The sequence below is a fragment of the Zea mays genome, chromosome 6 (genome assembly GCF_902167145.1).
Source record: "Zea mays cultivar B73 chromosome 6, Zm-B73-REFERENCE-NAM-5.0, whole genome shotgun sequence".
In the NCBI taxonomy this organism is placed as follows: domain Eukaryota; kingdom Viridiplantae; phylum Streptophyta; class Magnoliopsida; order Poales; family Poaceae; genus Zea; species Zea mays.
In genome coordinates this window covers 112,973,884-113,001,061 of record NC_050101.1, presented here as the reverse complement: position 1 = coordinate 113,001,061, position 27,178 = coordinate 112,973,884, and the positions used below count along the sequence as shown (strand labels likewise).

General features: G+C 45.3%; 3 protein-coding genes and 1 pseudogene across 13 annotated transcripts; 1 reads left to right on the top strand and 3 right to left on the bottom strand.

The window, feature by feature from the left end:
* Positions 1 to 82: 82 nt before the first annotated feature.
* Positions 83 to 10,379, bottom strand: LOC103629786 (Plant Tudor-like RNA-binding protein). 10 transcript variants are annotated; one of them, XM_008650888.4, is made up of 6 exons: positions 9,947 to 10,379; positions 9,111 to 9,844; positions 8,087 to 8,850; positions 7,377 to 7,490; positions 6,915 to 7,055; positions 83 to 1,355 (listed from the first exon to the last, which is right to left on the bottom strand). In XM_008650888.4, the coding sequence occupies exons 2-3, from the start codon at positions 9,504 to 9,506 to the stop codon at positions 8,134 to 8,136; spliced, it is 1,113 nt and encodes a 370-aa protein (XP_008649110.1). In that variant the 5' UTR covers positions 9,507 to 9,844; positions 9,947 to 10,379; the 3' UTR covers positions 83 to 1,355; positions 6,915 to 7,055; positions 7,377 to 7,490; positions 8,087 to 8,133. The 10 variants fall into 10 exon arrangements, with proteins under 10 accessions (XP_008649110.1, XP_020394990.1, XP_008649115.1 ...); XM_020539401.3 differs by having other exon boundaries at positions 8,213 to 8,850; XM_008650893.3 differs by having other exon boundaries at positions 8,587 to 8,850.
* Positions 10,380 to 12,972: 2,593 nt separating this feature from the next.
* LOC100278353 (uncharacterized) lies at positions 12,973 to 14,916 on the bottom strand (annotated as a pseudogene). Its single transcript, NR_157156.1, has 2 exons — positions 14,462 to 14,916; positions 12,973 to 13,271 (listed from the first exon to the last, which is right to left on the bottom strand). The product of NR_157156.1 is annotated as an uncharacterized protein (transcript).
* A 3,938-nt stretch (positions 14,917 to 18,854) lies between these two features.
* On the top strand, positions 18,855 to 19,608 carry LOC100278073 (uncharacterized). Its single transcript, NM_001151470.2, has one exon. The coding sequence runs from the start codon at positions 18,971 to 18,973 to the stop codon at positions 19,421 to 19,423; it is 453 nt and encodes a 150-aa protein (NP_001144942.2). The 5' UTR covers positions 18,855 to 18,970; the 3' UTR covers positions 19,424 to 19,608.
* Positions 19,609 to 21,806: 2,198 nt separating this feature from the next.
* LOC103631294 (uncharacterized) lies at positions 21,807 to 22,696 on the bottom strand. The gene is made up of 3 exons (XM_020539851.3): positions 22,600 to 22,696; positions 22,464 to 22,512; positions 21,807 to 22,357 (listed from the first exon to the last, which is right to left on the bottom strand). Coding segments are annotated over exons 1-3 (546 nt in total). The 5' UTR covers positions 22,602 to 22,696; the 3' UTR covers positions 21,807 to 21,862.
* Between the last annotated feature and the right edge of the window lie 4,482 nt (positions 22,697 to 27,178).

Below are 27,178 nucleotides of genomic sequence, written 5' to 3'. Positions count from 1 at the left end.
AACCAATTACGTGTAAGGCAAAAACAGAAAAGGAACCTAAGGTACATGAACTGTAGGTGAACACTGAAACAATACAAGGTCATTGTGATGACACGAAGCCAGGAACATGTGCAGGTTCAATTGGAAGTAAAGAGATCCAAGGTACATCGTCATACACCACATACAAACTTTTCACTTGCTTGCTCATCAGAACTACCGGGGCCTACCGCTTCACTTCTGAAAATATGTGATTGCCTGTCCAGCAAAGTTGAAGGGCAGCTGGCTTTGCACAAAGTAAGGTGGCAAAATAAGTCTCAGTCTCTCCTGGCGCATATTTCACCAAGAACACCGGCTACAATATCTGGATTACAAAACACTAGAACAGTAAAAAGGTATGCATCATATGCATAAGACGACTGGCAAATTACTGTACAGATAACCTGCAACTTTTCCTTGATGCAAGGCCAAACTATGTAATCCCAACAATTTTGTGTCTACATAGAAGTCGGCTGCAAGTCAGGAAAATCTAAGTTTCACGGCAGCCTGAGGTTGTCCTTCATTCTCCAGATGAGTCACAGTTGGGCATTCTGCTTCTTTAATTCCTCGAGTTCAATCAAGGCAGCGTCATGCTCAGTCAGTGTTCAGGGCAGCGGTATATTTGAGTAGTCTCCATACGAATATTGTCTTCAGCCACACCTGAGTTGATGATTGTGAGATTTTGTCCTTACCCAATCCGGTTGCGGGACGAGCTCAGGCATTGTATTTCCTTGTGGGGGACCCTCTGAAGCAAGAGCTACTGGCGCAGGGGCTTCTGGTACAGGAATCTCCGGTGCTCGAGTCTTCGGATTAGGAACAACAGGAATAAATGGATCTGGCGCCCATGGCTCATCATCGATAACAATGAGCTCCTCTGAATCTTTCTCATCTTCTTTCGGCTCGATATCTTCAATATCCTCATCAGCCGGGTCCTGATTATCTGCCAAAATATCATCATCGGACGCGTCCGTCCCTTCCACGGAGACGTCCTCATCCGAGAGGTCATACTTAGAGTGGTTTTCGTCTTGAATCATACTTAGTTCAGCAGGCAGCTCAGTTTGAACCTCCTATTGTAGCTCAGCCACCCAGTTCCAGTTAGCCGGGCCTTCAGGTTGCGCATCAAATGTAAGTTCATCGTCTGACTCGAGAAGTCAATCGTCATATCCCTCGAAGTCATCCTCAGATCGGGCGTGCGAGGGTCTTGCTTCTAGGTTGTGGGAGGGTCCTACCTCTAATGACGATGGTGGAAACACTCCGGTGCTGGAAAGAGGAAACACTCCGGTGCTGATACAGATGTTCCCTCAAGTGCTCTTCTGGACAGTCAAACGGGTGCATGCCATCTACAAAAAAAGATGTCACCTTAGTTGAAGCAAAAGAGACTAGCTTTTATAAATTAAGTTTATTATAAAAGCCACAAGACATGTTTTAAACAGACTTGACTTTTCATTTCTATCTAGTCTAGCGACCTACGGTTAGCATAGCTCTGGTACTTATGTTACCCCTAGTTTTAGAAGCAAAACTGAATGTGCAACATGTGTGTCATGATGCATTTCTACACATATGTTGATGTCACAAGTGTAATATATAAAAAAAACAATGCTCAAATTGTAAAAAAGAGTATACAGACTTTATTACGACTCAAATGACATAAGTGTCTTAAACAGTACAAGGTCCTCAGGACTTTTGTGAAGAAGGCAAGTGGACTCCCCCCCCTGCATTTTCTGTTTGATCCTCAAACAACACATGATAACTAAGTTTACTTTTTGACGAGTTGAAGGAATAGTCCTCATCGATCCTTAAATACACATATGACACAATACTTTTTATGGATCATGACTTGGATAAAGCTCGTAACGTGAAGCTAGTTCTATATGCGTTCGAGCAAGCGGGCTTAAAATCAATTTCCATAAAAGTGAATTATTCAGCTTTGGAGAAGCTCATGCGCATCTACGCACTACACTGAGCTTTTTGGATGCAAAGCTAGTAACTTTCCAAGAAACAATGCCTAGCAAAAGATCAAAGAGCGTTTAAAAAAAGAGTTAGTGGGTGGAAGGGGAAACATCTCTCAATTGGAGGGTGTCCAGTATTAATCATTTCGATGCTTAGTAGCCTCCCTATGTATATGATGTCATTCATCTCCATACCCAAAGGGGTCCTTAAGCAATTTGAATTTTTTCGTTCGAGATTTTACTAGCAATGGGGTGGGCACAAGAAGAAATATAGACAGACCAAGTGGAATATCATGTGTTCGCCCAAAGATCAAGACGACCTTGGGATTCAAGACTTAAACTTAAAGAACATTGCCCTACTTAACAAATGGTTGTTTAAGCTTCTCACTTCTAATGGGCTATGGCAACAAATCTTGCTTAACAAATACCTTGGTTCAAAACCAATCTCAAGTGGAGTGGAAAACTGGTGATTCACACCTTTTGTCTTGTCTAATGAAGGTAAAACGAGAGTTCTTTCGCTTTGGTGCCTTTATTGTGAAAGATGGATCTCAAATGCATTTCTAGGACATCTGGTTAGGTGGTTCAACCTTAAACACCCAATACCCTTGTTTGTATAACATCGCTAGGCACAAATATATAACAATTGTGGACGCTCTTAATGTGTCACCTAATCTCTCATGTTGGCGAAGTCTAGTTGGCCCAAAGCTAGTAGCTTGGACCGAATTGTGCTCTCGCATAGACAATATTATTTTAACACGTGAGCAGGATGGTTTCTACTAGAAGTTAACCTCAAATTGCCTTTTTTAGTAAAATCCCTATATGCTGCTCTAATATTCAGAGACACCACGAATCTAAATAAGAACCTGCGGAAATTAAAAGCTCCCTGAAAATCAAGATTTTCCATTGGTACCTATGACGTGGGGTGGTGCTCACAAAGGATAATTTGGCAAAGCGCAACTGGAACGATGACTTATCATATTGTTTCTGCCACAAAACCGAAACAACTAATCACTTGTTTTTTGAGTGCTGCCTGGTTCACTCTATATGGACCATTTTTATTTAGCTTCATGAAAACAAAAACCAGATAGCATGAAACATATGTTTGGGGATTGGCTACATGGTTCTGACATTAGTTTGAAAGATCTTTTTCTGCTAGGGGCAACCACCTTACTGGTCACTTTGACCATGCAAAAATGACTTGAATCTTTAAAAAAAGAATGTGTTTTTGTCTATTAAGGTTATCCATTCCATGGGGCACTGGCTCTTGAACTGGGCTATCCTTCAACGAGCGAACTAGCAGGAATGGGCCGTAGAGGGATCATAACTTTTGTTGCGAGTGGCCAAGGAGTTTTTTTCCAGACACATGGGTGGCGATTTAGTCTCCGGATTGAAGACCACTAGAGTGTGTTTGGTGCTCTCTTTTGTAACATGGCTATGTATTATTTGTTTAACAGAGGCTAGAAGTTGAACCAAGATTTGGTATCTCCCTTGATGTATTGCCCTTGGTTATTAACACAAACAGTTCCTTTATTAAAAAATCAACTTATCCATGAGCCAAAATGAACCACACGATTCTTGTTTGAAACAAAGCCAAAAATCGTGGTTATTAAAGCCAGGTTAATACAGTGTGCTCATAAAGCCAAAAACTGTTCATGATTGTCCTTGGCAATAACCACGTGATTATTAAAATCTTGTAAACAAATAGATTAGTACTACATATCCCAGACTGAGTATCTGTCTGCAATGGGGATATAAAAACTCGACCTGCGGGAGGTACCCCCAAGTATTGTATTAAGAAGACCTTCTCACACAGGTCGAGAAAACCCCCGAACCCCTGTCCCACCCATACAAAGCGGCATCAAAGCCCATGTGAGAACGACCGCGACCGGGGCCGAGCCTTAGACCTGTGCTTTGGCGTGGGACAGACGATGTGTTACTCAGACCACCTAACCAATTCAGCTAGAGGCCCTTTCGCTGCAGATGGAACACATTAGAAGAACAATGGGGATATAATAGAGACAACAACTGTTGTGCAAGCAATCTTTAAGTGCAAACGTGCAAGCGAGTCTCCTAAACCGTTAGATCAATGATCCAACCATAGATAGAATTGTGGTTTGTTAGGCTTTTTAATAAAAGTACACGAGATAGTGATAGAAGGGTTTAAATATTAGTATGACATACGGCTGAATCATGTTCTAACGGACCATGAGGCTTGCTTGCACATAAGGACCGTTTGCACAACAGTCATTGCCGATAATGGAAGCAATGATCTAGCACATAAGAATATGCACCAATTTCTAATTGGACGCATTTTTTTCTCGAACGCGCAAGAGACATGCGCATCATTTCATTAAAAAGAGAGGAAAAAAAATCCAAAACGGATCAATACAGGGAGACACAAAAATCCCCCATTACGGCGTCTGAAAACAAAGAAACAAAAAGACATCCATAGGGGAAAAAACCAGGAACTACTCCGATCTAAAGACCTGGGATTGGGGTTGTTAGGAGATCTAGTTTTTTAGCCCCTCCTAACACCCATAGATCCCTCTGCTCCTCGGTCCTCTTGATGGCTGCATTAAGACAGAGAGAAAGACCGTCAAAGACACAGACATTTCGATGGATCCACAAAATCCAGAGACCGATACTGATAAGCGAGTTTAGCCCTTTTCTGGCAATTCCATGCAGCTGATCACTGCATCTTTTCCACCAGAGCATGGTATTCTCTTCATGTACTTGAGGAGTGAAATCCTGGAGGTTAACCTGTCCCAGCAGCCTGAACCAGTAGCTTCTTGCAAACACAACTTACAAGGAGATGGTCAATGTTTTCTGTTTCCTGGTCACAAAGAGGACACTGATCTGGGTGATCTAGCCCCCTCCTTTGAAGTCTATCAGCTGTCCAACACCTCTGAAGCGCCACAATCCATAAGAAAAATTTGCATTTGATGGGGACCAGGAATGCCAAACCCTGTCGCAGTGCTCAAAGTATGTTGATCCAATGAAGAAACTTTCGTAGGCTACTTTAGTAGAATATTTTCCATTATGAGCAAAACTGAAGATGTGTTTGTCCTCCCGTTTGTGGATTTATGTTTACTGTGAGAATTGCATCCCAAAGATTAAGGAAATCGCAAGGACTTCCACTGTGAGAGCTCCTTTGATGTCATTCAGCCAACTTCTATTTGCTAGAGTTGTATGGACAGTTCTAATTGGACGTATTGCTTGATGCAGTTGAGCTCCAACCTGGAATAAGGGATCGCCACTTATGGAAATTCAGCACTTCAGGGGAGTATACAACTAGTTCTGCTTATAAAGCTCTCTTCCTTGGTTCGGTTCAGTTCGAACCAGCAGAACGTGTGTGGAAATCTTGGGCTCCTGGCAAGTGCAAGTTCTTTATATGGCTTGTGGAACATAATAGGTGCTGGACTGCTGACAGGCTTATAAAAAGAGGACTAGACCGACCTGAGCAGTGCCCCCTGTGCGACCAAGAGGCTGAAACCATGAATCATTTGCTGGTCAAATGTGTTTTTGCCAAGCAGTTCTGGTTTCAGTTCCTTAGTTTAGTGGGGCTGCAGGTTCTATGTCCAACTCATGAGGATTCCTTTGAGTCGTGGTGGAAGTCTAGCAGCTCTCGGGCATCTGATTTTTTGAGAAAAGGTTTTAATTCTCTAGTGATCCTAGGTGCTTGGACCATTTGGAAACATAGGAATAGATGCGTTTTTGATGGTTGTAATCCCAGCCTGGTCACTGCCCTTAGAGTGGCCAGGGAAGAGGCGGTGCTATGGTCCTTGACTGGAGCCAAGGCTCTGTCCTTCCTCCAAGTTGATGAGTTGCTAGCTTAGATCAGTGTTGTGGGTCGTGTTTCCTCCATGATAGTCGGTGATCCTTAGTTAGTTTATAAGTGGTGTGTGTGTGTGTTCTGTACCGGGATTCTATCCCCCCTTCTATTCTTTCTATTAATGCAATGATACGCAGCTCTCCTGCGTATTCCAGAAAAACTTGCACACTGTAAAGCATTTTCCCCAATTGTCTAAGACTCCATCAATGCTTGGAGTATTCTATTTAAGCATGTGTATATAACAATTTTAGGCAGGAAAAGGTATTTTTTAAAAGTAAATAAGCAGTAAACAGTTCTTAAAACGCCTTGATGTGGAACACGAAGTCATTGTGGATGTGGCCACTTACAAAGATCTTCAAATTTAATTTTCAATAACATCTGGGATATTATTATTCCATTATCTAACAAAGATTTTAATCATAATGTGTATTCATGGAACAGCACCCTTGTCTTGATGCAAGATTTCTTAGGTGAACATCCATAAGCACAAGATAGCTAGTTGAGATATCAAGGGGCTGGCAGTTTCGTTTCTCAGTCACCTCCCCTTGCTTAGCTAGCACAAGTCATGACGATCTTGTCCATCCACGCGATCCAAATTGGCTCAATCACAAGAACATGGAAAATCTTAACAGCGCATAAATCAATATGTCCTTTTCAGACAAACAATTAGTGTGCACCGAGTCCTTGCTTGGCAAGGCTACACAGTAGCCAGCAATGGTACCAAACAACCCCTAAGTTCTAGTCCCTACTCCATATTTACCTATATAACTTTTAGCTCATGCACTCCTTAACATATATCTTGAATATTCCTTAACTTTAACACAATGAATCTGTAAAGTCATGCAATCAATCTACAATTGATTACCTAAACTACTTTTGTTTTTTGTGCTGAAGGGTACGTATCAATTGCGATTTAACTTACTGATATTTTGAGAGCTGTTTGCCACAAATCCATATAAAAATAATATGAAAATGCAGCTAAGACTGTCGTTTGCTTTATTACATGGAAAAATGTGTATCAGTGATCACAATATATTTTAGTTTACCTTGTCACTATCATTCAAATCTACCACCTCAAAAAAGATATAAATAAAACCATGAGTTCTAGGAGCACTTACCATAGAAGAAATATGCTTGTTCTGTGAAAAATCACACAACAAGCAGATCACCTTTTTGTCTTTGGATGATAAACCAATCTAATTTGACCATTTTATCCAGCAACCAGTATTAATCTGGAACCAGTCTTGACCCAGCTTGACCTTAATTTCGAAGAAAAAGATCAAAATAAATCTTTGATACAAGTTTGAGGTAAGCATATGCTAGTAGCCACACGGGGCAGCCCTTTTGTATCATTATACTCATTTTATAAGTTTATAACTAAATCAAACTGAGTGCTCCCTAGGCCTTTGTTCTATTATTTGCAAGCTTAAGGTATGCCAGCTCACATGGAAACTACTATCCACTAATGTTGCAGTGAAGTATCTTGGCAACTTAAAAAGCAAGGCACGAGAGAATCCTATCCTACAAGAAAAATATAATGATCCTAAAAGCAAAAAAAATATTGAAATTAAATTTAGTACCAATGGAAGTTCATTGGAAATGTTGCCACATTTATCGCACTGCAAAACATGTGGCAGACTCCTCCATTTACAAGAACCTATGGAAGGATGCTTTACAAGCCTCCAACCTTGGCCCTGGAAAGTTCATGAGAAGTATCAGCCCATGCACAACAAACTGCTACTAAATTAACAGCAAAATGCATTACGCATTAGTGAGCCCACTAGGCAACCACAATGTCAAGAGGAGACATACAGATATTTGATATTTCACAATACATATCGCAATTTCTCCCATCCTTTGGAGACAAAGATAGCACGACTATAGTAAAAGCATTGACACTACAAAGAGAATCATTTACAAAACTAAACTTCCTCAAGGATATTCATACTTATATTATATCTTTGAGAATTGAGATAGTAGCAGTAGCTTGTACATCCTTTGGTCAAAATATTGTAAGTTCAGTCATCAATCATAACAAACACAATAAAGGAGACAAGGACTACTGGTGTAGTACAGTGTTAAACGTCCACATAAGCTAATGCAAAGATTAAAAAAACAGAGGTGTTTCAGTAAAAAACATTAATACTTCGAGACTCTGTCGCAAAATTTCAGAAATCTTGAGATTTCTATAGTACAAACATTCCCAACTGACTCTTTTCACAAGTAAAATGAAATTCTACAAATGAAGTACTCCAACACCTCAAACCCTTAATGAGATTTCCTAACTTACAATAATTTGAAAGATATGAAATGCCACCAGGAAAGTAACAACAAAAGCTATCTGGAAGTAACAGCACGGGTAACCAAACTCCTCAATTCAGCTAGATGTTCATCAATTGAGATGTTCAGTGTTAACCTTAGGTTAGTCAACAAAGCCTCTTGCTCCCAGCTAATTGACCCACAAGCATGCAAGGCTAACATTGTTGCGCGATAAGCATGTAATTCCAGCACATGGGTTTCTTCCCTCGACCCATTGTTATCATGTTCTGATGTTTCTCTTTCAGATGTAGAAGCTTCATCATCATCAGTTCTACTACAGCTATCTCCACTTTGGTAGACCAAATTATAATGTTGTGATCTATGAGGGGTACTGTTAGGACTAGAACTGCCAACAGAAGATGATATACTCTCTGTATCACTAAATTCTTCAGTTGTTCCAGTATGCCATTTATGACCAGCATGGATGCATTTCCCGCGTAGAATAATGCATGGGGAATCAACATCATCTACCTTTTCAGCCAAAGGGGAAAAACTTCTATCAACCAGCTTTGAGTACCTTCCATCTCTATTTGGTGTCCGCAATCTCTTAGTGATTTCACTGCATTGAGGATGTGTTGATATAGCAGACGATTTTCTCTTGATGCCTCTAGATGTATCACCCTCAAAGGCATTCTGGTTCTCAAGTTGACGACTGTCCATTCTGAAGTTATGGTCTAAATTTTTATCTTTTGATTGACCTCGGAATGCACCACCATCCAAGCATCTTGCAGAATACTGAAAATGGTAGAAAGACAAGTCTCATTAGGATCTAGGGCATTCCCATTAATACTTGCAACAAAATCTAACTGCTCACGGGTGAACATCAAAGGACCTCAAAATTATGGTAATATATTTTATTAAAAATACAACAGTTAGACCATGTTAACTGCTTGATTGAGCTAATGTAATAAACAAGTAAAAACATATTTCTATTGATCACCTTATGTCATATATAAATCTAATCTAATTTGAGAATGGAAGGAACAGAGCATTACCTTCTGAGTCACAATCCATATGTCATCTAGCCAAAGCTTCCTCATTCGAAGAACCGATGCATGTGCACTCAACTCCAGCGAGGACCCAAGGAGCCTGACTAGATATTGATTCTTTCCAAGCACTCTCACCACCTCGGCAACCTTCCACGAGTAGCTGTCAAAGGCCTCAATGATACTACCCAAACTCCAGCGTACAGGATCATCCGCAGGAGGGCGAGGCCTCATCAACCTTCTTGGCACCCTTTCAACAGCCACGCTGGAGTCAACGGGACTTTCATCATATCTCACAAAGTAGGCGTGTCCATTGCCGGAGACGATCTCACCAGGCCTCCAAGAACCAAACGGCACATCTGCCTCCTGCAATACCTCCACCTTGCTCCCCTTGAGGAATCTCATCAGGTCGTTTTGCTTCGAGAACTCTGTCGCGGACAAGAAACCAAAGATATTGTCAACAGCCGACACGATAGATTAACTGGCGTCGAAACAGAGCGAATAAATCAGAATAACACAGGAGCACCCAGAAGATTTTGAATGAAAGAAATCGCATCATTGACTCAAACCGAGTATTCACAACAGAATAACAGATATGAACGAGCGAAGGAGCCATTGCGGCGCAGAAGAACAGAAGAACGAAATCGAGGCGAATCGGTCGGGGGTGTGACATGAAAAACATGGCCTCGCATATCCACCAGGGGGGCGGGCTTCCCGATTCTTTCCTCTTCTTTTCGATCTGACTGTGATCATAGAAGAGAGTAAAGAGATCGATCTACCGAACAAATAAGTCTCCGAGGAAAAAGAAAAGAAAAAAAACATCAAGCGAAGTTAGGGTCCCTTACCAACAAACGGAAAGGCCAATACAATGCCAATCGAGTCGCCGGCGTGATGAGCGCGGCTGGCTACCTGCCGTTCTTCGGCGGGACCACCGGAGCCCGACGGCTGTCGTTCTTCTTCAGACGAGGAGGCTGGCGGCGGGCTCAGAGCGGCCGGGGCCAAGCACGTCGATTCAACGATTTGCCAACGGAGAGATTGAGAGAGATAGAGAGAGAGAGGGAGAGGAGGCCGCGATGATGCGCCGACGCAAGGAATTGCTACGAGGGCACGGCGAGGATTTGGCGAGCGGAGGAATCGGGTGGCGGTTTCAACAAGAGCCGGAAATAAGCAAATTCAGTCGGTTTTTATTTTATTTATTTGAATATAAGATAATGAATATTTCTGCAGGACAGGGTCACAGGGGTGGGCCTGCGTCGCGTCGCGTCGCGTTCTGGGTTCGAGGCGAGTCTCATCACTGCCATTGGCCTTAGATATCCTTGTTTGGGCCTCGGCCAGCCCGTCGCTTGTCGACCGTCGGTCTGGCGTTTGACGGCTGAGATCCCAGGACGAGGTTATCGGTGGCTATCTTGTTCCCATGGTTTTGGTTTGTCGTCTCGTTTTTTTGGGTTACATTTTCTCCGGAGCGTAGCATGGTTTTTTTGAACCATCTTAGAGCTAGTTTGTGAACCTTATTTTTCCAAGGGTTTTTCGTTTTTCCAAGTGAAAAATGTAAAACAATTAAACGCTGTTCTAGACATCGACGCATTTGTGTACGAGCCATCCATTCTCTGCAGTCGTGAGAAACGCTTAAAACATACTATAATTCATAGAAGTTTTCAAAATATTATACTGTATGATTTTGTCCTCTAGTGTATATATATGCATATCGAATATGCCGTTTCCATATAAATTTCTAGAAAACGACCTTTCATTTTGGATGTGCATATTTTGTTATATGTTTCAAGGGAGTTTATACCATTGTACCGAAGCAGTGGGTTTTTTTTTTGCTTGCTACTATAGACCGGGTCAAATTCGATATCTACCAAAGGTCGAAGGATTTATTTGTCACGTCCAAAAAGTACAGGGGAGTATAGGATGGCAATAGGTTGGGTTTGGACTAGATGCAGTAAAAACAATAAGTATCAACAATAATTAAGTTATATCTATGGTTTTATGTATTCTCGCGTTGAGTTGCAACAAAATATTACATGAACAATTAGCCAAGTTAGTTATCGAAAATAACTATTATTATATTTTAATCATTTTTGCGTAAAATAAAGAACGAACTAAATTTCAGATCGTGTGCGAGCCATCCCACGGATTGAAATAGAAACTCACAACGTCGGGTTAGTGTGCACCAGCTAATCAAAATGTGTTTTCTTCTCTAGTTTTCGTGGGCATGAAGCTGTGGCAAGTTGTTCGTCTGCCCCAGACGACCGCCCCAAGCATACTTTCTCCGTCATCCTGCGGCAGCGTTGATGATGGCTTGGCAGTCACGTTTAAGCCGCTGTCTCTCAAAATTAGCTGATCGCTTTGCTTGTTTACCTAGCTTTCATATTCCTTGCGTGCCGGAAAGATGACCCAACAAAGCAATGCAAACACAATCTAAACAACCAGCACGTATACAAGAAGGATAACCTCTTTTCATCAATTAATAATAAACTAATACTGTATTCTTGAAAAAGGAAGGGGGAGGGGGGGTGCAGGTCATGGTTTGGTTGGGCGCGACGACTGACGAGTGGCCGCACTGCGTATTGCGTTAATGGAGGCCGTTGTCCATGATGATCATGAGCCATGAACAGAGGCCAGCGGAGACACCTCGATCTCGATCTGCATAGCTGAAAATGAGGCATGAAAATCCAGCAGGGATCTACCGCATGTGTCCCGGGCTCAGCGGAGACACCTCGATCTCGATCTGCATAGCTGAAAATGAGGCATGAAAATCCAGCAGGGATCTACCGCATGCGTCCCGGGCTCAGAAATCTCCGCGATCACATGTCCAGGGGAGGGGCGCAGATTTGCTTGCTTCACGCATGCAACAGGCCAGGCTTATCAAGAATTTCGTATGTGATCTTGGAGAAGGGACAAGGGGCGTTTGGAATGTACAACAATCCAAGCTCTGAGTCAGCAACGCAACACCAGACCAGCTGGAAGAGGACGGGAGCGAAGGCGGGGAAACAGCGGCCTTTCCAAGCGCGCGTAGGGCTGGGCATTCGGTTTTTTTTGAAATTTCGGTTCGGTTTTTCGGTTTTAAAAAACTTCGGTTTTTTAGACATTAGAAACCAATCGGTTTTCTAGAAAATGAAAACCGAGAACTTCGATTTCGGTTTTTTACTTCGGTTTTTCGGTAAAAACCGAATACCAAACTTATACTCGAAACAACACATGCAACAAGTTTATATGATAGATTACACATAATTTTAAAAAGTAAAAATTATATAGGTACAAATATTTAGAGATACATCATACATCACATATAAATAAGTGAATAACAATTTAATTGCTTCACACATTTAGTTCACATAATCGAAAAATCAAATTTTACAATTGATAAAGTTTGGTATTCGGTTTTTTTGGTATTTCGGTTCGGTATACGGTGAAAACCGATTACGATACCGAAAACCGAACTTCTCAGATATAAAAACCGAAACCGAACCGAACTACCGAAAAAACCGAAATTTCGGTTCGGTTCGGTACGGTTCGGTTCGGTTTTCGGTTTATGGTAAAAAAGTGCCCACCCCTAAGCGCGCGCGTCGAGCGGGCCGATGTGGGCCAAGTAGGCATAGTGGGCCGACTCGAGTGAAGATATATACTTCTGTTTTGTAATAAGGTTACAACTTTGATGAGATTAATGAGAAACTCCCGAGACGCCGCCGGCTCTCGTCTCCCACCTCTCCCCCTAATTCTTACTCCTTCCCCAATATAGTTTCTCTACTCGTTTCCCCTATCTCAGTGCTAACACTCTGCCACTTCATGAGACTATGACATCCACATGTATGCTTGTATAGAAATAGAATGTCCAAAAAAAAAACAAGGACATGTACAGAAAGAATATCAGAACAGCATTGTGTTGGGAAAGGTTACATTGGGCATTCGTTGTATACAGTATGTAACGCTGAGCCAAACCAGTCCAACTCAGTATGGCCTTAAGACTTCCAAAAAATTGCCTGCTAGTAAATGAGCTACTTTCCATGCTAATCCGCACCTATGTATTGCCAGCTGATGATCATGTCTAGCCTGCTTTACCTTTCTCTTTCTCTTTTGGAACTCGGAACTCTTCAGTGGTACAAGTGTAACAGAACCAGACTCTACCCGCCAGGTTCACTTAAGATCCCCGCTGGTACTCTCAATCTGCACAGCAAAAATCACCAACATCAGAAAGTATTTCAGCAGCACAAAGAACATTGGTATGCACAACTGTATCGTGTCAGTGGTGAGTGGGCACCGTCAGATGCACCGTGGAGCCTGAAAGTTGATAGGCCATAACTGTGAAGTGCGTGGGAGTGGACATTGTATCCAAATTGGAATTATGGTATTCAAGTGGGTTGATGTGCATTTCAAAGACACTTTCAGCAATGTTTTTTTCTCTCCTGCGTCTTTGAAAAATGCCAATACGATCGGGAATCCTAAACCAAACCGATGGTTTCCAGTCGGTTCATGAGTTCAGGACAAGGTGGCGATAACACGAACACGTTCTGTGGTCTTGCAGCGTTGGCATACACAACAATACTATTTCAAGAAAACGTTCAATCAGCGTCCTCTTGTAAGCTTATGAGTGATTTAGTCAAGTTATATCGCTATAGCGGTTCAATTCAGCCCCTACTAATTTTTTTTCCTGGCTCCGTCGTCCCTGAATACAGCTCTGCAAAAATGCATGTTCGGTGGAGGTACTGTGCAAGAAGCAAACGTGCGGAGCAGAGGAAATGGTGCAAGCCAAGGCGGAAGGAAAGAATGACCCCAGTATAATTGATATATAGGAAAAGGGATTGGAGACTGATTGCTGGAAATAGGACAGTGCCCTGCATTTAACAATGTCGACAGACAGACCTGAAGATGCCCATCTACCATACGCTAGCCCATGTTCTGAGGGCAGTGGTGCCTGATACTTTCCCTCTTGGCGACAGCTAGAAATTATGGTTATGTATGTCTCGACAATTTTTTTTAGTGCATCCAGGTCACAAAGCAGAAGGAGCACTTTTAAAACTGTAATTAGTTTAATTACGAATCAAAAATATTTTCCTGTGTCTTCAGAACTTGCAAGACTGAAACAGAACAGGGCATTCTCATCTTCTTTTATTCTCATTTTTAGCTTAGATTTCTCATTAGTTTCGCGTTGTTAGTATTCCAGGTATGAAACTGAGATGTCTATCTCATCGTCCTCGAGCTGAAGGATCTCACTTCATAAAAACCTCCCAGGCACAATCGAGTTCAGCTGACGAGTTACCGGTTACCGCCCCCTAGGGAATCGCCAATTCACCATCGCAGCAGCAAGCAGACTGCAGAGAGGAACATTCTAGGGCAAGGCGGGGTCTGAACCTTACCGAGGTGGGTGTGGGAGGAGGCGGAGAGCCAGAGGAGGAGGGCGCAGACGAGAAGCACGACAGGGATGCAGTGCACGGCGCGTCCCAGCGCCTGCGTCCGCGCCGCCTCCCGCCGCCCCGCCGCCGACAGAGGGTCATACGTCGGCAGCGCCGCCTCGCTCCCGCTCACGCCGCCGCCGCTGTCCGACACGCGCGCCCCGCTCGACGATCGCCTCATCCCCGCGGCCGGCTAGATGAGACGGACGGTGGCCTCGGCGAGGAGAGAGAGAGAGAGAGACGCGGCCGGCCGCGGCCTCCGTGGTTGTTTAGACGGGTGGGGGCGGCGCCGACGCGGTGGGCTCGGGCTGATCCGAGGCGGCGCGCAGGAGGAAACGTGCGGCGGTGGGTGGGTGGGCGGGCGGACACCGCCGTCGCCGCGGACGGTGCGCTACGCTAGGCAGAGGGTGGGGGTGGGTGGGGGAAGGCCGAAACGGGAACGCGCGCGCTTTGACGACGCGAGGCGAGGCGGTGCTTCTGGTGCCGCGTCAGCGTTTAGGCAAGCGCGCAGCTTCCCTCTGGCTCGACTTTGACTAGGGCACGCCGGCACGGCACGGGTGGCTCCCTCCTCCTCCTGTCATGTCGTGTCGTGGAAGCAGTCGTCTATCTGCTCGTGCTCGGTTAAACATTCCCTCCGCGTCGCGGCCATGGACCGTGTTTCTTTCAAAAAGTCTTTTACACGTTCATGAAGACATGAAATAGTATGTTGATGTGGTATAGTTTTTCTCTTCAAACTTTTTTTTTCCCGAACAAAACTTCTCCTCGAAATTTAAGATATCTTACCCTTTAACTCGTAAGACCATTCAAAAAATTAGCTCCCTATCCGGTTAAAAAATCGTTTCAGTCTTTTCAGCCACTGGTCATGTTTAAGGGCTTTCCACCCATTTTCCATCTATAACAAGGCGATTCTACAGATGGGTTCGTTCCGAGAAGACGACGCTATCCTAGTTGCACGGTGGATCAGCAGCGCCTCGAACCAACACGGACATCTAGGCATGTCGTCTACTAGACTACTACTCTTGCATGGACTAGACAAATGATGCACTGAACCGGACGAAGACCACATGGGGTCAACAAGTACCCTGCCAAGCTAAAATATGCGTGAGGATGCCTTGCACGGTCCGGACTCGAGGCCCCCACATGATTCAGTCAGTGTGAAAATATATACGAAGTACAGTACATTTCAGACGTCTGTCACCGTTTACAGGGTGGAGGTCGTTTCTGTCACAGAGGAGGTGTCCACCAAACGCTAGTGTATCTAAAACAGGTGTATACTATCTCTAGGATTCTCTACCATCATTCTCAACATGTGGTTCAGTGCGGTGTGATATCTAAACATGTGTATAGTATCTCTATGAATTCAGAAACTTTGACAGCTCTCCCCCCGGCCCCAACAAACGCTACAAAGTGGAATGTATTGTTTCGGTAAAAGTGGAATGTATTGTTTAGGTAGCTTTTGGTTCCGGACTTTCTGGAGTATGGTGTGGAACAGAGCCCGTTCCACTCTCAAATTTGTTGTTGTTTGGATTGATTCCATATAGAACGAAGTGGTTCTAAAATAGAAAATTATGTTTAAATGTTGAACCATTTAGCCCATCAAAATCTTCTGGACGGAGCTGCTCCCGGGAACGGGGTCGTTCTATTCCAACTGGTTCTGGAATCCAACGCTACTTTAGCCAGTGACAGAAGTGAGTCTACAGGAAACCTTGTACTGACACATAAAAACGCTACCTTAGTGTCAGAATCAATCGAAGGTGTCAGTGGTATTGATGAATCAGCAGGGAATTTGCTGCTGAGCTCTGGGGACTATGGTATTGATGAGCAGAGCTCGAAACTTGGCAACTCCAGAGATCGGCTCGTGCACTGAAAATAGGTTGGCCTAAAACTAGTGTAATCATCTATATTAGCGCTTGAGTTCCCTCTTTTACTTTCCCTGTTGGAAATCAAAATCAGTATGGTATACATTATACTTGGTCACTGTTTTGGAATGTGTAAAGCTCTGAAATAAACTATTGATGCTGTGCATTTTCTCATCCATGTGCTCTTTTACATTGCAGATAAAGAAAGCTAGGCTTAAATAGGGGTTTGGTCATCCCCACAATCCACCACCTAAACTTGTACACATGTGACATGTCTGGTTCTTTGCCTGACGAAGCTCCTTCTAAACCTGAAGTGAAGGACATAGAACTCCCTAGTTCGACCGCTGTTGACGAGGTTGATACCACCGAAAATCAAACCACGGTTGGAGCTTCCAGTGTATATCATGAGCGCAGAACGGTCTGCACGAAGAAAAGGCTGAAAAAGGTCCACGGTAACTAACAACATTATATTTCGATCAAGATCCTCCAGACTGCTCATTTGCTTACCATTCACTTACTTTATTGCATTTTTTTCATGCAGAATGCGACGATCAGCAGCGTAGTTCAAGCGACAAACCTTTCGCGAAAGACCATTGTTAAGTGGTTGTTTGATGATAGAAGGGAACGAGATGGGCTCCCTGTGACCATCGTGTTGCATTTGCATTCAAGAGATCCCTATCTGAGACTGGTGCTAGCTCATAACTTCTTCAGATAAGCCTTTGTTATACAGTGTTCACTCGGAACCCTTAAAAACATGTAACTTTGAGCTTAAAGTGTGGCGGATTTTGCAAGCTCGGCATGGAGTATCTTTTTGTAGCAATACTACTATCAGATCAGCCTACCCCCTAACTTGTTTGGGACGGAAAGTCTTTGTGGTTTTAATACTGTCAGATCAGCCGATGTGACAGGTACAACTCCTAACTGTCACACATGATCTTTGTCGTAGCCTGGTTTCTGTAGGACATATGTGCCTGGTATTTTCGTTCGTTATTTTTAGGGTATGCAAGGGAGCTAGAGTGCAAGATATCCCAGCCATTAGTCTTTAGGTGAACCAAAAGTGAAGTCGTGTGACAGGACAATCAATATATAGCAGTTGTTAGGAAGAAGCGAGGCACTGCAGGCACTGACAGCGTAACTGATATATATATATATATATATATATATATATATATATATATATATATATATATATATATATATATATATATATCATGCACAAAGAATTAAGCATGACGTAGCGTTATATATGGCCTAACCAACCAATTATGTGGTCCAAGTAGCTAGCTTTTGTGCTGGCATAATAGTGATTGTGCTGGCAGTTGGGTAACTTTTTGTTTGTATATATGGTTAATTGACCTGTTTCCATAGCTGTGATTGCTTGAGTCTTGGGTTTTGGTTAGGTCAGTTATATAGTCTGTAGTACTTTTCTGCCTCCGCTACCTCAAAATCCATGCTGCGCTGCACCTAACTTTGATAGATATGTCTTGCTGTTTTCAATAAAAGAGTTTTATTAGTTGGGTCTGCACTAAGGACTGCAGGTCATGCATGGCATTAACTGGGCTCAGATGGTAGGCAATAATTTCCATTGAACAGGTGGTAGGCGCGCGCATCCAGAGACCATACATACCTGCTCTATCTCTGTGATGGATATTTTTGTTGTCGTTAATTTCCATTGATTTGGGTATACCACAAGTGAGACTAGCAGAGACATGGAGAGATGCAATGAAAAGAACAAGACGATAATAATTGGTACTAACTTTTATATGTCAAACCTTTATGTACCACACGGTAGTCTTTGTTTTCCTCTGACCTAAGTTGTGTTTGGCTGTCAACTGAGACAGTATGGCACCAAGAGCCTAGTACACAATTGCCATCTGCCTTTGTTTCTCCCCCTGGGCCCTCTCGAGTCTGGACTTTTTCTCCGCTCGTACTAGCCCATCATCAACCGAATTTGGGTGAAGACGGTCGGTCGGCGTCAGAGAGGTTTATTTGTAACCAATCTTTGGTAGATACGTTTAGCGGTTCCATGCCGACGCGTGTTCCATCAAATAATTATCGTCATATCATTGTCAAACTTTACAGTGGAATGTAAAAAAAAATTACTGTTGAAGAATGCATGCATATTTTCTGGTGATGCGCATGTAACTCTGCTTGTATGCATGCACTTGTCTTCTCTTCCTCCACCACATGCTCACGGCGTGAAGTAAACCCCATGGCATGTGCCGCAGAAATAGATGGGAAAAAAAGGATGTGTTTAATATTCTAATCTGATGAGTTCTTTCTTGTATACTGTTCTACACGCACAGATAAAATAAATATAACCTATGCAGAAGAAACTCCAGTTAGTTACTGGAAAACAGACAGCCCCAGCGCCGGCCCCAGGCTCCATTCCATGGACCATGGCACCGGTTGTTGACTGCTCTGCTGTCTGCACACTAATGGCAGTCTCTGTCAGTCTACATATATATATAACACAGAGTGAGCCTGCAGAAGCGGGCAAGTTGAGCAGCAACTCAGCAGAAGCACACCACTACGGCCGGTTCGTCGTCCCTAGATAAGCTGGTGCGTCTCGCGGCGTGGTGGATCGGAGGAGAGGTGGGACAGGCAGGCACCCATGGCGGGGCTACAGAGGTCGGCGACCACGTTCAGAAGGTCCGGGTCCTCGGGCCTGGTCTGGGACGAGCGGTTCCTGACCGAGGCCGAGGCCGAGGCGAAGGCGAAGGCCGGCGGTGGCGCCGCCGCCGCCGAGGACCCCCAGCCGGAGCTCCGGCACTCCAGGAGCGTCGGGAGCATCGGCATGCTGCTCCGTGGTGGAGACAGCGACGACGGCAATAAGAAGGCGAAGGAGGTGGAGAAGGCGCGCGGCGGGCAGCAGCAGCGGGTGTTCCGGACCAAGGACGTGGCCCCCGACATGGACCCGCCCTCGCCGAGGGTGTCCGGCTGCATCCTCTGCGCCATCCTGGGCGGGGGCTCTGGCGGCGGCAAGGCACGCCGCCGGTCCAAGCCCAAGCCCAAGCCCAAGCCTAAGCCTAAGCCCAGGAAGGATGTAGCGACGACGGCGGCGTAGGCGCGTAGCAGCACGTACGTACGTCGCGTTGTCTTTCCGCTGTAAAAAAACAAGTTTGGGGGTCATGGTTGTGTGAGAGTGCACATGTTTATACATACTGGTAGCGGTAGGCAGCGTCATATGAGCTTGCTACTCGATGTAATGTATGTACACCATTTTTAGTCAGGTTAGTTTCCTCTCTTTAATTTGGGTCGGTTGTGGTTTTCTGCTCGAACCAGATCCATGCAGCAGCTACTGAGATCTGAATTGGTCTTGTTGCTAGCTTGGTGCGACTCTGTTCTGGCGCGCGCTGGTCTTTCCGATCTCTGATGGTTCGCTGTTCGCATGTGGTGTCGCGTGCCTTTTTGCCGGTGCAGACGGCGGGGCATATGGGCGCACACCGCGTGCCCATGTGAAGCCTGGGCAGGCCTTGGCCTTGCGGTTTTGTTGGGGACTGTGATGAGGGGGGGTGGACCGATGATTTGGTCGGTCTGCTCTCCGTGTGCCCATGATGGGTGGGCGCGGCGGGGCGCAGATCAGATGCCATGGTCGTCCGTCCTCTGGGCGGCTGAGCTTCAGGACAGGATCCTCATCTGAAATGACATGGAAGCACCGAGTCACCGACAGGAGGAAGTAGCTCGAGTCTGTCCAGTGGTCGCAGCTAGCTGTTGGTGGAGTGGAGGATGCAGGCTAGGGGCATTGAATGGCGAGGAGAAGAATTGGGGCGGGCACAGGGCATGACAGAGACGACGACGACGACGACGCAGGCTGGTTGGCGGTGCTGGCATGGCATGGCATTGGCATCTTCAGTGTTGACACTGCAGATGAGATGGGTGGCGGATGATTGAGAGTAGTAGCAGTGTGTTAATTTACAAGTTGGTGGGCGACTTGATTGCGCTGTGGAGGCCGAGAGGGACGGCCATCCACGCCGACGTCGATGTGAATGTGAGTGTACACTGTACACCCCCAGGACTGTGATGAGGAGTCCGCCGACGCTCATCGTCTAATGCCCCCTATATGTGACGACTGCTGGACGCCGTCTCTTTCCCCGGCACCTTCTGGGCCAAACCCTTATTACGTCTCTGTTGGACCACAGACGACTCGTCGATTGATGAACCACTCGTTCTCCGGTACGGTATTTAACAGCTTAATCTGACGAACAGTCTCCAGCTATCGCATCATCAACTGTTTCTTAACGTTCACAGTCCAGTGGCGTCCTCGTGCGCAACTGGTAGTCGGCACCGCACTGGTCTCGATCGGCATGTGGTTGTGTAAAACACCCCGTAAATTAAGATGATGCCACTCATGTGGTCATCAGGTTGTTTAGAAAGAGGCGAAGAAAGCACGATTAAAAACCAAACAACAAGAGCAACAAATGAAATACAGTGGAGAGACACCAAAACGGTTCTCCAAACACCGGAGACAACTAAGAGACTCTATTGTACAATAGAGTGTTTATAAACGTAGTCTATTAATAAATACAGAATTAAATGTATTTGTATTAGCATCAGATCGATAGAACAGACGACAAATTCGTACAGTGGGAAGTGAGGCGTCTGTTGTTACTTGGTTTACGAGCTAGAGGCGTCTCTTCACGGAAAGACGGCTCTAAGATTTTTTTGCAAATAACCCCCTTAAACACCTTAAGAGCCTCCACATTAAACACCACTGTATATGCCTAAGTCACACTATCTCAAGTCACTAATCTCTTTTGATCACTTGTCTCAATTAGTGGCACTTGGAGAGGATTTGGAGGCTTTGATTGTGTCTTGGAATTGATTCTTTGCTCTTGTATTGAATGTGTGAGAGTGGAAAGCTTGGATGTATTGAATGGTGGTGGTTGGAGGTATTTATATGCCCAACCACAATTATAACCGTTGGCAGCAACTTCTTTGTCGACGGGCGCACCGGACAGTTCGATGCACACCAGATATGACATTGTTTATTGTCCGGTGCCTGCAACGTCAGCCGACCGTTGAAGTTTGTAGCAGTAGACCATTGGATTCGCCTGCCACTGTGGCGCACCGGACAGTCCGGTGGTGTATCGGACAGTCCGGTGGCGCATCGGACAGTCCGGTGCGACCTGACGTCGCTGACTTTCTCTGACTGTTTCTGACATTCTAACCGTTGGCAGTCACGGTGGCAGATGACCATTGGTTGTGGGCGCACCGGATAGTCTAGTGAATTATAGCCGCTTAGCGCTGAGTTTTCTCGAGAGCAGCATATTCGTCGGGCGTGCCAGTCTGGGCACCGGACATTGTCCGGTGCACCACAGACTGGTGTAAGTCTAATTCGCTCCATATTTATAAAAACGGCCCAAGGGTCCATTCTCCTTACAGATATATATGAACTTTATGCACCTGAGAAAAGATCAACTAGACAAACTAGTTAGTCCATGAGTTTGTAATGGTCGTAAAACACCAAAATCGATTATAAGAGATGATTGAGGCCATTTCACTTTCAGCGGATTTCTGGAGTTTTGGAATCCAATGAACAACATCTACCTGCTGGCATGGGCAGGTGCATCGGAGCTATAGATGTCCAAACGGGCCACCCGACACGGACCCGGTCCGAACCCGTTTCGGCCTGGTACGAATAGGGTCGGGCCAGGCACGGCCTGTTGATGCTTCGGGCCGGGTCGTGCTGGCCCACGTGCCTAGAGACATGCCTAAAACCGGCACGCACAGGGAAAAATCGTGTCGAGCCGACCCGTTTACCCGGTGGGCCCGAACATGACGGACCGGTCACTGGCCCGAACCAATAGTAGTACCGGCTGTTGGTGGTGCCGATGCGCACCGACTGGCTCGGCGCCTGCAGGAGCAGCATCTCCAGGTTGTACAGCTCGATGTAGCCCAGGTTCCCCGGGTCCAGCTCCTCCATGATCAGCCGGGCGTACTCCTCCGCCTGATCCGTGATCTTCGAAAGCTTGTTCGCTGACGCGCTCAGCGTGATGATCTGCGGGAGAGGAAGAAGCATTTGGTTATTTGGATTTCTCTTCTTGGGGCGACGGCGATGGCTAAACCAACTGGAGAAAGGCTGGCTGTTGTGTTGACGGAGTTACCTCTTTGACCTCCTCCTCGGTGATCCTTCCGTCGGCGTCCTTGTCCACCCTACAGGGGCAAATCGATCGATGATATTATTACTTGCTGTGTGTGGTGGAGAAAGGCTAGTAGCAACATGCAGTGAATCAATCGTACATGTCGAAGAACGTCTGCAGCCGGCCGTCGAAGCTGGTGTCGGAGATTTGGTCCCAGGACTCGAGCAGCTCCGCCTTGCTGATGCTGTCGCCAGAGATGTATGGGTCGGCTCTGGCTCAATTACGCGGGCCGACGCATATATCGTGCCGGGCCGGGCCAAGGCCCACGGGCCGCCGTATCTGTCCATACCCGGCACGCTAAACGGGCCGTACCGCCCGGCCCCGTAATCGACTGTGCCGGGCCGTGTTTAGACCGGACTAAATTTGTGTCGTGCCACGGGCCAAACGGGTGGCTCGCACTGTTTGGACATCTATAATCGAAGCACAGCGGTACTGTTGACGCCTTTTCGGAGCGCCAAATACTCAAGAAGAACCGTGGCGGTGCCCTCTGCACAGGGGCGGACGGTCCGCGCGCAGGGGCCGGACGGTCCGCGGCCTGGTGCGAGGCGCGGTGGTGCTCTCTGCGCAAGGGCGGACTGTCCGCGGCCTGGGGCCGGACGGTCCGCGGCCTGGTGCGCGGCTGGGGCTTCTGCCTGACGGCCGGACGGTCCGCGCCCTGGGGCCGGACGGTCCGCACGTACGCAGGGACGGCGGAAGATCGCCGACGGCGCCTGGATCTCGCTCCCGGGAGGGACCCCGTCGGGGAGTAGAGATCCTAGGTGGTGTCTAGGCTCGGGCTGGCCGACCTAGACTCCTCTAATCGACGTAGAGCCGAAGAGAGACGAAGAATTTGGGGGATTGGATAGCTAAACCTAAACTAGACTAGAACTACTCCTAGGATAAAATGCGAATAAAAGTTGTATTGATTCGATTGTTGATGATTACAAATCGGCCGTAGACCTCTCTATTTATAGAGGAGGGGGGCTGGACCCTTTACACAACTGATTCCGAGCTAATCCCGCGAATATAGCTAACAACCGTAGCACAAAACTCGGAACCCTAATTTGTTTTGCGCACGCGCGGACCGTCCGGCCCACAGGCGCGGACCGTCCGGACCGCGGACCGTCCGGCCTCAGGGCCGGACCGTCCGGACCGCGGACCGTCCGGCCTCAGGGCCGGACCGTCCGCGCGCTCAAATTTGGTTCGAACATATGCCCCCCTGCCTTTTGGTGGAGCTGGGCGAACCAAAAGCAACTAACTCGATGTGATCACATCGGTTCTCTTAGGCATCTTGCCACATACTAGGATGGTACTGTTTGAGGAAACGCCCATTCAAAGCCTTTGATAAATCCTTGCCTTGTAATGTTTGTAGCAAATAGGCGTTACCAGACATTACCTGTTTTACTTTATAAGGACCCTCCCAGCTTGGCGACCATTTTCCAAACTTCCGGTCTTTATTCCTTAGAGGCAAGATGGTCTTCCACACCAGATCCCCTACTTGAAATGACTTTGCTTTGACCTTCTTATTGTAGGCCCTGGCTACTATGATCTTGTCCTTTTCTATCGCTCCCAAAGCTATCATCCTCTTGTCGGTCACCTCATCAATATTATCCATCATTGAATTATAATAATCAGTAGCAGTTAGATCATTTTGTCTGGCAAACCTGACAGCATTCAAACTTATTTCCACAGGTAACACTGCTTCCTGCCCATAGACAAGCTCAAAAGGAGATACTTTAGTAGCACTATGTTTAGATATTCTATGAGCCCATAAAGCTTCAGACAAAATCTTATGCCAATGTTTAGGATTATCAGATACCTTCTTCTTTATCAAATTAATCAACGTCCTATTACTAGACTCGGCCTGTCCATTGGCCTGAGCATAATATGGAGATGAATTAAGCAGCTTAATTCTGTATAATTCAGCAAATTCACGTACCTCCTTTGACATAAAAGAAGTACCTTGATCTGTAGTCAAGGTCTGGGGAATGCCGAATCTATGAATAATATGCTCAGTTATGAACTCAATTACCTCCTTGTGTGTCATGTTCTTTAGAGCAACGGCTTCAGTCCATTTGGTGAAATAGTCAGTGGCAACTAACACAAACCGATGCCCCTTTGATGATGAAGGATGAATTTCTCCAATAAAGTCTAATCCCCATCCTCTGAATGGCCAAGGCTTGATGATAGGATGTAATTCGGCTGCAGGGACCAACTGTAGGTCGCCGAATTTTTGACACACTTGGGACCCCTTGTAGTACTTGAAACAATCAGCTGTCATACTAGGCCAATAAAAACCAGACCTTCGCAACAACCACTTCATCTTTGGAGCTGATTGATGGGTACCACAAATTCCTTCATGTACTTCGGCCATGGCTAATATAGCATCATCTGGGCCCAAGCACTTAAGCAGGACATCATTAACCGTTCGGCGGTAAAGTTCATCACTCATCAAAACATACTTGAAAGTTGTTCGCCGAATGTTCTTATCTGTCCTGATATTGGGATTTTGCAAATAATTAAGTATAGGTGTCCTCCAATCACTTGCATCGGCTTCATTGTCAGCCGAACCAATTAAGAGAACCTTTCTGGTAACCTCGGACGGTCCGGCGTCAACACGCGGACGGTCCGTGACCTGGGAATTTGGCTTTGCACTGGTTATCAGATTTTCAGTTTTGTGAAATTTCCCTCTCTTTATCCGATAACCCGATGCATCTTGTGCCAAGTCGTTAGCTCTATGATTCTCAACTCTAGAGATATGCTGAATACTGAATTCGTCAAAAGAATAGATTATGCTCCAACATTTCTCAAGATAACTATTTAGAGTACCATCAAGACATTGATATTCTTCTAACACTTGTTGGACAACCAGCTGAGAATCACCAAATACCTTCACATGTTTTACTCCCATACCATTTAAAAGTTCTAAACCGAATAGGAGGGCCTCATATTCAGCTTGATTATTAGTGCAATACGTTTTCAATCGGCTAGAGAAGTCAAAGGAGACATTACTTGGTGAAACAAGCACAATGCCAATTCCTTGCCCTTCATTGCAAACCGATCCATCAAAATATAAAGTCCAAGGAGTAATAGTGAGGTATGATATGTCTAGTTCATGAATATCATTAACCCGATGTTCTACAATAAAATCCGCTACGACTTGGCCTCTCATAGATTTCAATGGTTCATAAGCCAAGTCATATTCTATGAGTGCATAAGCCCACTTACCAATTCTACCACTCATAATTGGGTTATGCAACATGTACTTGATTACATCGGCTTGACCAGAAACAGTGCAATGACTAGACAGTAAATAACATCTACATTTGGTGCATGCATAAAACAAGCATAAGCATAACTTTTCAATAAAAGTGTACCTTGTTTCAGCATCCACCAACCTTCGGCTTAGATATATCACCACATGCTCCTTCCCCTCAGTTTCTTGTGTCAGAACAGCCCCAATAACCTTGTCTTCAGCTGCAATGTATAATCTGAATGGTGCTCCTACTTGTGGTGCTTTTAACACGGGAGCCGAAGACAAGTATTTTTTTAATGAGATCAAATGCTTCATGCTGCTCTGCCCCCCAAGTGAATTCAGCATCATTCTTAAGCCGAAGGATAGGGGTGAAGGCATCAATCTTCCCGGCTAAGTTAGAAATAAACCTTCGTAAATAATTCACCTTGCCGAGAAACCTCTGCACTTCGACCTTACACGTCGGAGGCCCCACATTCCGAATAGAATTGATTCGGTCAGGGTCTATTTCTATACCATGTTCATGGATGACAAATCCTAAAAACTTACCAGCCGACACTCCAAAAGCACATTTACGTGGGTTCATTTTTAAACCATACCGGCGCATTTTATCAAAGGCTTTGCGCAAATCAGCTATATGAGAACTAAACTCAGCCGATTTGACTACAATATCATCAATGTAGACTTCCACAGTGTTTCCTAACAACTCATGGAAGATCAGATTCATAGCCCTCTGATAAGTAGCACCAGCATTTTTAAGACCGAATGTCATGACAACCCATTCAAAAAAACCAATGAAGCCTGGACATATAAAGGCCGTTTTAGACGCATCTTCTTCGGCCATGAAAATCTGATTATATCCGGCATTACCATCAAGGAAGCTAATAATTCTATTTCCTGATGCATTATTGATTAATGTGTCGGCTATGGGCATGGGATATTCATCTTTAGGAGTTGCTTTATTTAAATTACGAAAATCAATGCATACTCTAAGCTTACCTGACTCCTTCTTCTCCACCGGCACAATATTGGAGACCCACTCTGCGTATCTGCAAGGTCTAATAAAATTAGCTTCTAGCAGCCGGTGGATTTCGTCCTTGATTCGTGGGAGAAGATCTGGACGAAATATTCTAGCTTTCTGCTTGAAAGGTCTGAAACCAGGCTTAATAGGCAGCCGATGTTCGACAATTTCTCGGCTTAGTCCAGGCATTTCAGTGTAATTCCAAGCAAAACAATCTGAATATTCCTTCAATAGACCGATCATCTCATTTCTAGAATCGGTCTCCAGGGTCTTGTTTACAAAAGTCGGCCTTGGAGTTTTACCATCTCCTATGTCAATCTCCTCCAAAGGATCGGCCGATGTAAACCCCTGTCCTAGTTTATCAAGATCTCTGAATTCCTCTATCATGTCCCCCACAGAGGAATCAGATGATCTTTGTGTGATGGC